Source organism: Magallana gigas, chromosome 1 (genome assembly GCF_963853765.1).
Source record: "Magallana gigas chromosome 1, xbMagGiga1.1, whole genome shotgun sequence".
In the NCBI taxonomy this organism is placed as follows: domain Eukaryota; kingdom Metazoa; phylum Mollusca; class Bivalvia; order Ostreida; family Ostreidae; genus Magallana; species Magallana gigas.
The window spans coordinates 57367201-57381173 of record NC_088853.1 but is presented as its reverse complement, the minus strand read 5'-3'; the positions used below and the strand labels follow the sequence as shown (position 1 = coordinate 57381173).

Below are 13973 nucleotides of genomic sequence, written 5' to 3'. Positions count from 1 at the left end.
GTGCACGTTAGGGTTTCTAAAGGTGTTGAAATCTTAGTATGTACGTGTATATGATAAGTCTAGTGAATAAAAGTTTATTTACATTTGTAATTCATTTTCAAAGTATTATTTCCTAACTCTGGGTTTTAAAAATGTTACGTCTACAAATTAAAGATACATGAGTAGTTTAAATGCGTCTGTATAGGGCGTAAACACAATAGAGCTTTTGTTCTCGAGAACAATGGAAGTCGACCTTGACCTACTTAATGGGAGTGATTCTATTCTTATGTTAATTAAGGGATCGGAAATCAGTGGGATCAATGATCAATTACTAATCAATAGATCGAAGATCAAGGTAATAATATTCAATGGATCGAAGATCAAAGGCATCAATGATCAATGGATCAAAGATCAAAGCAAACTATACTCAGGAATCAATAATCAGGGAATCATTAATAAATGGATCGAAGATCAAAGGAATCTGTGGACATCAAGGAATCAATAATACGCGGATCGAAGATCAAATAAATTAATAAAAACGTCACAGGTCAAGGATCTATATTGTTATCATCACCGTTGAATCAAAATTACAATGGACGATAGATCCGCTCAGATACAATGTTACCTGTTCAAAACGGACAGTCAAACTATTTGCAATAAAAGTTATACAACATCACATAAAATGTTTTACGCTGTCTGCACCGGAATCCATATAGTCCCGTGAATCCATTAATGGCTTTTTAAATAAATCGTTCAACTGTGTACTAAGGTAAGACGAGGGATGAGGCGTTAGGTTTACAACTCATTTCTCTGTTTGGTTTTAAATGAACATTACTTTTCATTATTTACACACACATAGTGAAACCTCCTTTGAAGAAAAAGCTGTAAAAAGGCCTCTCACATCCTCTCTCCCTTTCAATCTAATTATTTTATCTCTTAATTTCTATCAATTTCTCTGACTTTTTTCAAACAGACATCACATTTAGTTATTTACACACATGTAGTGACATTCAGGTCAAATATCTAAATTGAAAAACATGCTTTATTTAAACAAAATGTTAATAATTCCTCTCCCTTCCTCTCTCCCTTTTGATCTAATTCCTTTAAATCTAACTTAGTGTCTATCAAATCAAAACATGTCTGTTTTTAAAAGCATAATCAAACGTTATAGTTCATAATAAAAAAAAGTATTTTTAACGTTTTAAAGCTTTCTTGTCTGGTTCCTATGCTCAGTTCATGCAAAAAACAACAAATTACAACAACAACAAAGACAACAATAAAACAACAAGAACAAATGAAAGAAAAACAACTACAAAACAACATGAAGTCGTACTTAAAAAAATAATTATTTATTTCTGCGCCATTTCAAACATCGTTACATCATCATCATCATCATCATTTTCACATTCATTAATATGCCGAGTTACGTGTATGTTTTCGTCTACGATTAAAATTTCTATTATACATGTACCAGTATATAAAAAAACATGCTAATAATAAAATGGGTACAAAAAATAATATGTAAAGCAGTTTGTCGTGTTTCGTACCACGAGACTCGTTGTTTGTCGATCCGATGGTGTTGATTCCAGTTTGTAAGGCAGCAGTCGTTGAGTCCGTCAAATTTGAGGTAAAATGTAAAAAATCATGCAATGAGGAAGTGACTACAGATGGTAGTGTGACATTTGTAATTTTAGGAAAATCATTTTGTTTAAAAATAAAGATGAAAGCATTCCGACATTAACCAACTGCAGTCTTTTCCATATTAACAGAGGAGTGCACAAAAAGCACACACACAAAAAAGTTAATCATAAGTTTTCATTACTTAACTTATTCAATCTTTTGAGGAAAAAACCCAGATTACGCCAGTTCGCGCGCGCGCTCAATCGTAACGTTCGAACGCGCAGAAAAAAAACTTTAATACAGTGTTGGTTTTTCCCACTAAATTTAACAGAAATCTAAAACAAATTCGTTCACTAAACGATACTAATCTTAAAAGAAGACACATTAACTGAACAAGAGATTACTCACGCTTCTCACTGGTACTCCCCCATACAAACCTCGCCGTGGTCATATCTAAAAATAAAATTGATATTTCCACTTCATCTGCTTTTATATTTACGAAATGCATTTAAAACTATGAAATAACAGAAAAAATATACAAGAATCGGTGAGATTACGAAAAATTTCTGTACCTTGGCATACAACTCTCATATGACCCAAACACCTTTGACCTTTCACACTCTTAACTCAACCAATAAAGGTAAAACACCATGAATATGAATGAAATGTGGAAACGAACTAAAATTCCAGTGATCTTTAATTCACTATGTTTATAGACGATGATGAAAATGACATATGAATATGAGTACAATATATATCAATATATTAAAATAAATATTGAATAAATGAATAATTAACCCTGTAACATTCCTGTTATATCTGATCTTAATTCTGAATGATCAGTTTATCTGGCAGCCGCAAGTGACCCAGATTTGTAACTTGTTGGAAATAAATTCTAGAATAATGAAATCCCTTGTGAGGTGTGTATAAACCTATAATTGCTTTTACTGCAAAGACTGTTAAGAAAACTGCTTAAAATAACTGCTTACCCTTTTACCTAGGCAGTTTTGACCTGCCACTAAAATCATTACTGCTTGGAACTGGCTAAAAACTGCCCTATAATTTGAAAACTGCTTAAGAACTGCTTATACACAGCTCAAATAGGCAGTTTATTTTGCCGTGGGCGCCTAATTGTCTCTCTATTATTTAAATTAAGTTAAAATATCCCTCCACTGTGGTGGACACACATGAATTCAATGACAATGGCACACTCCCATTATAGTTGTCGACCTTCAAGCAGCCTAACAAAATGTTGGTACCAAGCCTTGTCACAAGGTTCGCTTGCTGTCGCCCCATATTTTGATGTCTACCTCACCAGACTTGTCGCCTATGGTCAGATTCTCCGTTTAGAGTTGGGGGTTTCAAGGACTTCTGATATCTGTTGAATTTAAACAGATTTAAACAAATCTCATCTTCAATATAATAATTAAATATACACACATATCATAATTAAACTGCCAAGTAACACCTTGCAAAATCCCAAATGGGAGTGATATTGATCATGGATAACAAAGACTTGACAAAGGAATAGCAATTTTATCATTAAATGTTTCAGAACCTGACTGTAGTGGAATTCATTTGTTACATTAATTGCGCTCCATACATGCGAGCTAGTATTATCTCCCTTTTTTGTTACGCACCACGTGCCAGCAAACTGAATAAGAAGCTTTCCATTTTGAAGCTTGTGGGCCACTACAATGTATGTTTTTGTTGTTTTATATGTGCTACTAAGTTGTTTAAGCTTATGAATATCTTACATGATAGTTTTTTCTTTGTAAACTTTTCTTATCAAGAAATTAACGGTCAGCAATGATGTCAATATATTATTTGGATATAGTCTTTCATTGTGCAGTTTTGAGTATTGTTCTCATATATTTCACTATATTACACTGTCAGAATGTTAAGAATTACATATATTTCAAAGTAAATGTAGGATTTATCAGTTTCCCTAGTCCAAGTATTTTCCAAATTTTTTATGTATGGAACGCCATTCTTGTTATCAACAGTACATGTGTGAATTTATAAGATAATTGTTTAAATGTGATTTTTGTTCTTTTGTAGCTTTTTACCTGCTTTATTCAATAAACCATGAAACGAATAAACTGGTTGAAACTTTCTGTATCAGAGACAGAACAGTAAAAAGATTGTAACGACTTGGACAAGGAGATTCACATTTTGGCGTCTACGACGAAACGGCGTTCATCGATAATTGGATCTGATGTCTTATACAAGTCTAACAATGGAACAAGGCTCGGAACTTGAAGACCCTCAGTCACGAATAAGGACTCTGACCGAAAAGGGAGCAGAGGGATTCTCAAAGCGTAGCGATGATTATACTACTCACATAAACGCTCAATGGGCAGCTGTTGAGAACCTAATTTCAACATACAGCTCTACCATCACAAACTTAGAATATTTAGACAAATTTGAAGGTGACCTTTCAAAAGCTTATGCAGATTTTTGTTCAACATCTGCTGATTTTGCAGCATTTCTTACAAGGACAAGAACAGAAGATAGCATTGAAGAGCTTCAAAAACATTCAGCATTTATGCAAAAATGCAAAGAACTTGTGAATTCAGTGATCGATAAAATATCTGAAGTGCGCGGAGTAGCTCTTGAAAATGCTTCACGTCGGTCAAAGATATCGCAATCAAAACTCACACATATATCCAGTTCCTCTTCACAACTGGCACGCTCAAAGGCAAAGGCGGAAGCAGCTAAAGCTCGGTTAGACTATGTTCAACAAGAGACATCCCTACTGAAACAACAGGCAGCTATTGCTGAACAGGAAGAGCTATCTCGTGCAGCGGCCATGAGGAAACAGAAAGAGCTTGAAGCGGAACTGAAACTCTTGAACACTAAACAGGAAGTGGCAGCAACCAAGGCTGAAGCAGAAGCACTAGAGAATGAAGAGGCTGAAGGAAAACCCACAATGCAGAATATAGAAAGGTTTAATGCACTTATCGATCCTATAGAGCGTACAACACAATATATCAAGGAACAAACGGCTATTAACCAAAAAGATAAGGAGAAGCCACAAGTTGATTTCAATTCAAATGTGCAAACATTCCCTTCAATACAGCCTCATACTCAAGTGGATGCATTTATCAGTCCTGTGGCGCAAACAATCCCTCACATCAATGTACAGTCGAACAATAACCAAACTGAAAAAATGAAATCAGAAGTCAACTTCAATTCGAATGTGCAGACTTTTCCCATAAGCCAGCCTCATACTCAAAACACTGAAAGTGTCATGCCAAACAGACCCGATCAAGTTCAAGACTTTACTAAGTTTCTTCTGAAGAAAGACTTGCTAATATCTCGTCTCACTCGATTCGATGATCAACCACAGACATTCATATTTTGGAAAGCACAGTTTGAAGAAATAATGAAGGAACTCGAGGCGACAAACACTGAGGAACTCGACCTTCTTACAAAGTGGTTAGGACCAACTTCATCAAAGTACGCTGCAAGCATTAGATCGTCAAACGTTTCAAATCCAGCTGAAGCCCTAAGAAAAATTTGGGAGCGTCTTAATGAACGATATGGCAGCCCTGAACTATTGGAGTCCATGTTGATGTCTAAACTATCAGTTTTCCCAAAACTCACTAACAGAGACAATGTGAAACTATATGACTTGCTAGACTTAATCTCAGAAATTGAATCCCTTATGGCAAATCCAAAGTACACAACTTTATTGAGCCATTTCAATGCTTCATCAGGTTTAGCGCCAATACTTGGTAAGCTTCCACATAACATACAAGAGAAGTGGACTTCCTATGCTTACAAGTACAAAAAGCAACACAACACTGTCTTCCCTCGCTTCTCTTGCTTTGTGGAGTTCATGCAAGACATCAGCAAAATGAAAAATGATCCGGGGTTCATGTACAACAGTGAAACTACATATTCAAGCACAACAAAGGAGAAAGCTGGTCCGAGATCCAATCTGGGGAAACAATGGATAGCAACAAAGAAAACTGAAGTTAGACAGAATTCAGAAAACATGAAGTCCACCTCCATGTGTCCTCTCCACAAGGCCAATCATAGTCTTAATGATTGTCGTGGCTTCAAAGACAAATCATATGAGGAGCGGAAACGATTTCTGCGAGAGAACAAACTTTGCTTTAAATGTTGCAATTCTGATCAACACAAGTCCCGGGAATGCACAGAACTTATTCACTGCAATCAGTGCGGTAGCAGTTCGCATCCGTCAGCACTTCATATTGGAACACCTGTGAGCCGTTATGGTGGGGAGAAGACTGGCGAAAATTCCGCAACATCCGCATGTACCCAGATATGTAAAGATGGATTCTCAGGGAAGTCATGTGCTAAAGTGATTTTGGTAAACCTACACCAAGCCAGAAATCCAAGCAAGTCGCTGAAAGCATACGCAATCATAGACGACCAAAGCAATAGATCCTTGGTGAAGTCTGAAGTTTTTGATCGTCTCAATATGGATAGTGTAATGACAGACTACCAGTTAACTTCCTGTGCAGGAGTCACTGACATGCTTGGCAGACAAGCTCGAGACCTTATTGTTTCATCACTGGACGGATCGACATCTATCAATATACCCAATATCATAGAATGTAACCAGATCCCCGATATCCGAAATGAGATACCTACACCGGATGTAGCGAGATCATACACTCATCTTCAAGACATCGCTGACAACATACCTGAAGTTGATGACAACATTCCGATTCTCCTCTTGATTGGTCGTGATACACCAGAAGCACATCACGTAGAAGAGCAGCGCACAGGTGCGAGGAACTCACCATTCGGACAGAAACTTACCTTAGGATGGGTGATTGTCGGCGAATCCTGTCTGAACAAGGTACACCGTCCTAACTCTGTCGTGGTAAACAAAACTTACCTTTTACCAAATGGGAGGTCATCAATATTCCAACCATGTCCAAACGACATACGCATAGAAGTTCAGAATAAAGATATCAGTTTCTTGCCTCAGGATCTGGATACATCTATATTCATGAAACAGAAGGATGACGACACAATCGGTCTCTCAGTTGATGACAAAGATTTCATCAGGACCATGGATGAAGACGTTCATCTCACTGCGGAAGGAAATTGGGAAGCTCCTTTGCCATTTAGAGAAAATCGACAACGACTTCCAAACAACAGATCGTATGCACTGAAGCGAGCGCACAATCTGGATAATAGTCTTCGAAAGGATCAAACGAAACGAGAACATTTTATGACATTCATGAAAAAGATATTCGACTGCAACCATGCGGAAATTGCACCACAACTCATGAAAGAAGAAGAATGTTGGTACTTACCAATATTTGGGGTGTACCATCCTAAAAAGCCATCCCAAATTAGAGCTGTGTTCGACTCATCTGCCAAATATCAGAGTATTTCCTTGAATGACGTTCTTCTTTCTGGTCCGGACCTGAACAACAACCTGTTAGGTGTACTTTTACGCTTTCGAAAAGAACCAATAGCTGTAACAGCTGATATAGAATCTATGTTTCACTGTTTCCTAGTTGATAAGAAGCACAGGAACTTCCTTCGCTTCTTCTGGTACAAAGACAATGACATTAACAATGAGTTGATAGAGTACCGTATGCGAGTACACGTTTTTGGGAACTCACCTTCACCGGCTGTAGCTGTATACTGTCTTCGCAAGGCCGCTTGTGCCAAGGAAGACGACTATGGATGTGATGTCGTAGATTTCGTCAGACGAAACTTCTACGTGGACGACGGATTAATTTCTCTATCGACTCCTGGCGAAGCGGTCAGTTTGCTCAAAAGAACTCAAGCTGCTCTTAGAGAGGGTGGTAATCTACGTTTGCATAAAGTTGCATCTAACGACAAGCATGTGATGGATGCCTTTCCGTTTGAAGATAGAGCAAAGGACTTCAAAGATATCGATCTTAGCGTTGACAAACTTCCTATGCAGAGAAGCTTAGGGTTGAACTGGGAGCTTGAGTCTGACTCATTCACATATCGTTTGTCAAAGGAAGAAAGACCTTTCAGTAAGCGGGGACTATTGTCGACTATTAATGGCATCTTTGATCCCATTGGATTTGTTGCACCAGTAGTAGTCTCTGGAAAAATCTTGATGAGAGAGACTTTGAGAGGTTCGTACAACTGGGATGATCCCCTTCCTGTTCATCTCTTGGACAAGTGGTCGAACTGGAAGAACTCTCTGAGATTCCTTGAAGATGTACATATACCAAGGACATACACACCCTCTTCTCTATCAAAAACCCTCTGCAAAGAGCTCCATATTTTCTCAGATGCTTCGGAGGCTGCCATTGCCTCAGTAGCATACTTGCGCACAGTCGACGACTCGAACAACATCCATGTGGGATTCATTTTAGGAAAATGTAAACTTGCGCCAACAAGTGGTCATTCTGTACCGCGCTTGGAGCTCTGCGCAGCAGTGATGTCCGTCCAGTTATATGACATCATCAGTGAAGAACTGGACATGAAGTTTAACACCGTTAGGTTTTACACAGACAGTATGGTGGTGTTGGGTTATATCAATAACAAAGGCAAAAGATTTTTCAAGTATGTTGAAAACCGAGTGGAAAGAATCAGGAAATCAACAACACCCAAGCAGTGGAGTTATGTCCCAACAAAATCCAACCCAGCAGATGCGGGCACAAGAAACCTTACTGCAGAAGTCATTAATGACAACATATGGATTCGAGGACCACCTCAACTCAAGGAACCTTTGGAGGAGGATCCGAACACTGATTACAGTCTTTTTGAACCAGAAAATGACCCTGAGATTCGTAAGGAAGAAGAGGTTAAAACCCTGAAAACAGCAGTTGACGGAAAAAAGGACCAATCTGCGACTTTTCGTATAACTCACAGATCAGAGAGGTTCTCCAGGTGGAAGGTGTTTGTGAAATCTATAGACTGTTTAAGGTCTATATCTAGGAAGTTCCATCACTCCTTGGATACTCCAGCCTCACCAACATCAGAAGAACTGATCATACGTATGGTTCAACATGAAGTTTTCACACAGGAGATAATGTGTTTGCAATCACGGAAGTCATTGCCAAGAAATAGCAGTCTCATCGCATTAAATCCAATAATCGATGAAAAAGGTTTACTACGGGTAGGAGGTCGTTTGAAAAGAGGATACCTGAGTATCAATGAGAGGCACCCACTTATCATCCCAAAGAATCATCATGTGGCTATACTGCTTGTACGACATTTCCATGAAGCAGTAAAACACCAAGGTAGACATTTCACGGCCGGAGCCCTGCAATCTGCAGGGTATTGGATCATTGGAGGAAAGCGCCTGATATCATCTCTGCTACACAAATGCATAAAGTGTCGGCGTCTACGTGGCAAATACCAATGTCAACTGATGTCCGACTTACCTGCAGACCGACTACAGCCAAGTCCTCCTTTCACCTTCATCGGGCTAGACACTTTTGGACCATGGAGCATTGTGACTCGTAAAACAAGAGGAGGAGCCTCCAACAGCAAGCGTTGGGCCGTTCTCTTTACTTGCCTTTACACTAGAGCTATCCACATAGAGGTGATCGAGGAATTATCATCATCCTCTTTCATCAACTGTTTGCGAAGATTCATCTCTCTCAGGGGCAATGTGAAGGAAATCCGCTCTGACCGGGGATCCAATTTTGTGGGAGCAACTGAAGACCTTGATGTCAACGTCATTAACGTGGAAGACAATCCTGTTCGAGAATTTCTGTCCGACCAGAAGGTGACGTGGATTTTCAACCCCCCACATTCCTCCCACATGGGTGGAGTGTGGGAGCGGATGATTGGCATTGCGAGGAGAATACTCGACTCTATGCTTATGGACTTACATTCAAGACATCTCACTCATGAGGTATTGACTACTCTAATGGCTGAAGTATGTGCCATCGTGAATTCTAGGCCAATTGCACCTGTGTGTTCTGACCCTGAATCTCCAGTGATCCTCAGCCCAAACATGTTACTTACTCAAAAGTCGGGAGAAATTTCAACAAACTTTGTACGGCAAGATATCAAGGATTTGTACAAAGCACAATGGCGGTGCGTTCAGCACTTGGCAAATATTTTCTGGGACCGTTGGAAGAAGGAATATTTACAAACGCTCCAATCGAGGACCAAATGGCAGTCTGTGGTTCCAGATCTATGTGTTGGAGACATTGTACTTCTTAAAGACCAGACAACTGCACGGATCGAGTGGCCGATTGGAATCATTACCAATGCTATAAAGAGTGTCGATGGCCGGGTCCGCAAAGTCCAAGTCAAGGTATCAAGAGATGGGAAACCAATTGTATACACGAGACCCATATCAGACATTATTCTCTTAATACATGACGAGTGACATTCTCATGTTGTACTGCAATCCACTTAGTTGCCAAATGTGTTCATTGTAATCATTTGTTTGAATATGATATTATAATATATTTCAAGAAGAAATATGTCACTATACGGTTTAATGTATTATTATTGTTTAAATGTATAAGATAATAGTGATATTTTCAATATCAGGTGGGGAGTGTAGTGGAATTCATTTGTTACATTAATTGCGCTCCATACATGCGAGCTAGTATTATCTCCCTTTTTTGTTACGCACCACGTGCCAGCAAACTGAATAAGAAGCTTTCCATTTTGAAGCTTGTGGGCCACTACAATGTATGTTTTTGTTGTTTTATATGTGCTACTAAGTTGTTTAAGCTTATGAATATCTTACATGATAGTTTTTTCTTTGTAAACTTTTCTTATCAAGAAATTAACGGTCAGCAATGATGTCAATATATTATTTGGATATAGTCTTTCATTGTGCAGTTTTGAGTATTGTTCTCATATATTTCACTATATTACACTGTCAGAATGTTAAGAATTACATATATTTCAAAGTAAATGTAGGATTTATCAGTTTCCCTAGTCCAAGTATTTTCCAAATTTTTTATGTATGGAACGCCATTCTTGTTATCAACAGTACATGTGTGAATTTATAAGATAATTGTTTAAATGTGATTTTTGTTCTTTTGTAGCTTTTTACCTGCTTTATTCAATAAACCATGAAACGAATAAACTGGTTGAAACTTTCTGTATCAGAGACAGAACACTGACCATTCAATGTTTGATTCTTCAACTCATTGTCACCGTCAAATATCCCTACAAAAATATTTTCTCAACTCTGAAATATGTAATTTACAGTCATGTATAAACATGAAGAAAAACTAAATGTAAAACTATACATGAAAATGATATTGTTCAACATATCCTGTTTCATGACCGAATTAATTGCATATTACTATATGTTTTCTTAAAGATACTCATAATATTTTTGCCAATTCCAAATTTCCTTCCATTAAAACAGGACACTGCTCAACATTTGAATAAATTCCAAACTCTATCTCCCCTGTGAATGGATTAGACATATTCGACTGTCTGATTAAGCCACATAATTTAAACTTAATCCAACTACCATTGTGAAAAAAAACCCACCGCACAATATGTCCATTAGAGGTATAAACTGCTATGAACTGTCTTCAGGCCTTAACAGTCACCTGAGAAGCATATTTTCTTCTGGAATAAAAAAAAATTAATTTGTAATGACGACCACCTCCCTGCCTGAAAACTTTTAAGAAAGAACTTTTAAACCTATAATTTTAGCCAAAAAATTAAAAGCTCATTTAAGATGCATGACCTAATATTGAAAATGTGCAAGACTCCGATAGAAAATAATTTCCCCATATTTATTATATTTTAGGATAAGTTCTAAGTGTATATGTTTTCATAGAAAAGCTATAAACACGGTGGCTATTATTCATAATTTATCTAAAACAACCTCCCATCCCCCATCTCTTGGGGCAGAGAGAAACTCTCCCTGTGGGCATTTAAACGAACGAAAAAAAACAGCTTTAAAAGCCATCATGAGTTACTCCCTTCTCCTGTTCCAGTTTTTGAATATGTAACGTCCGTTCACAAATCACCATCTGGCATTTATACTAAAATCATTTTACCTTTACATCAGTGATTTTTGTTGCACTTATTGGCTTTTTGTTTTGTAACCGGAAACAGAGGATTATGGGACTGTAAAAGAACTTTATATTCTCTTTAGTCCAAATATTACGAACTGATTCAGTTTTCAATAATTATTATATAAAAAATAATAATAACGCCCCAATTTCTACTGTTTAAAGATTTTCCCAGGTTCTGTATTGATTTTCAGATTATGTTCAACACCTTGTTATATAAATTATAAAATTTGAAAAGTTTCAATAATCTAATATAACAAAAGTAAACGTGACTTTAAATAATTGATAACGAATAACAGGTATATTTTCCACAAATATAACAGGAGGAGTGTAAATATTCTCAAAATAAAGTACTAGAAATATGAAAATAAATTAGTAGAAATATGAAAATAAATAAATATGAAAATAAATTACTAGAAATATTAAAATAAATTATATTGGAAAAATTTTAATAATAGAAATAAGTTATGAGGGAGGAATGAAAATATGTATTTATTGCACTAGTGGGTGGCCACACTGTTAAGAGACGGACAAAGGTCAATAATGAGCACGAGGATTACCAAGTATAAAAATAGTAACACGTATTGACCTTTACAAAAGACAACATTGGATCAGATTATCTATATATGAGGGATATCTAATTCGACCCTGAATCAATCAAGTGTCTCTACTAAGGCTACATTATCAAATAATTACATTGTTAAGGAATGCCCTATAGTAAAGGAAACGAACACGAAGTTCTTGACCCTAGCAGAGTAAACTCAAATCTGCCCGGTGGCCCTATATATATAAACATAGCGGACCAATAAAACTCTATAAATAATTCTGTAACAAATGAAATTGCAGGTAATATAATACGTTCGGGAAGAATGACAACATGGCGATGAAATCGAAATAAATAGGGAACATTACAGGATCATGTCAAAACATCGAAATATAAAGCTAATAGGACTTAAACGGTAATACAGACTAAACGGTATGTAATATATATGCAGTTAGGGATGAATTAAAGCAAAACTATTTTCGGGAAAATCAAAATTGTTACATTCCTCTCTCCTTAAAAACATAAATTATAATTTTTGTACATCAAAATATAACAGAAAGATAATTTTGAGACATAATTTCACAGAATAAATTCCGCAGTTCATTTTTGAGAGAATCCACCTTTTGGGTATTTTTGGTCCCTTGGGTTATAGTTGTCTGATAATTCAAACAAAAGGCTGTGATGGAAAACTTTGTCTCCTGAGTAGCTGAGCTCATTCACGCTCTTCGTTGTGGATCCTCTTCCTGCGTTTCTTAAAGGTTCCTGGATCTATGAATTCGTTGTTTTAGCGTCCTTCACCTTACAGATGGGACAGCTATAGATGAACATATTCCTCTTGTGGAATCTGTCGATGTGCGCAATATAATTAATGTATTTCCTGAAGAGGTGTTTTCCGTTGATACAGCCCGGAACGGGACAAACCATCCCTTCTTCCGGGATCTCATCACCCTCCTCCTCATCAGAAAATTCCATTTCTTTCCCTGTGACTTTAAGATCTAAAACGTCCTTCATGGCTTATAGCTACCAAAATAATTTTAAAGACAAAAATTAAATAAATTGTTTATACATATATTATGAATTTCCCTTAACTCCATATGCTACAAGTTATTAATTTATTACTAATTTATTAAGCTGCTTATATATATATATATATATATATATATATATATATATATATATATATATATATATATATAAGCAGCTTAATAAATTAACGGAATATATATTTGTGTGTGTGATTTCAAATCTATGACTACCATTAATCTTAACTGATAGTCTCTATATGGCCAGTACTTAATCTCTTTCCCATTAAACATCAACAAAGCATCTAATTTATTTAATGAAGATCTGACTGAGAAAAGATAATTCTTATTACGTTCATCTAATGAACTTCAAATACCGTGTAGTTTTTATTAATCAATAATTATATCTAAATCTGAAGTAAGATAAAAGTAAAAGATTTATCGAGAGAAATTTTCAAAAAGTAAACGCAAAGTAAGCCAAAAAAGTAAACCTGGGGTTTACTCTGGTGTTCGGTTGGGTCTGATTGGTACTGTACATTTACAATTGATTGAAATGTAACATGCGTTCAAATGAGCAATAGTGAGCAAGTGTTTTCGGTAAAAGGGAGATTCCCCATGCACGTGTGTAACCCTAATTTAAAAATAGATTTGCCATATTTCAACTGTGAAAAGAAAGTGTGTTTGTGGGGGGGTCATCGCAACAAGTTGTTACATATCGTTTTTTAAGGTACAATGTAAGTAATAATTGATGATGGATTATCATTATTAAAAACGAATCATCAGTATTGATCAGAACCGATATAGATTCACTTAGCTGGAATATTT

General features: G+C 36.6%; 1 protein-coding gene across 1 annotated transcript; it reads left to right on the top strand.

Annotated features, from left to right (window-relative positions):
• The first annotated feature begins 3165 nt into the window (after positions 1-3165).
• On the top strand, positions 3166-10662 carry LOC117681202 (uncharacterized). Its single transcript, XM_066075490.1, has 2 exons — positions 3166-3298; positions 3661-10662. The coding sequence occupies exon 2, from the start codon at positions 3818-3820 to the stop codon at positions 9917-9919; it is 6102 nt and encodes a 2033-aa protein (XP_065931562.1). The 5' UTR covers positions 3166-3298; positions 3661-3817; the 3' UTR covers positions 9920-10662.
• Positions 10663-13973: the final 3311 nt, after the last annotated feature.

What these genes read in the sequence shown, in the direction of transcription:
- LOC117681202 (XM_066075490.1), top strand. Translation starts at nt 3,818, where the DNA reads ATGTCTTATACAAGTCTAACAATGGAACAAGGCTCGGAACTTGAAGAC.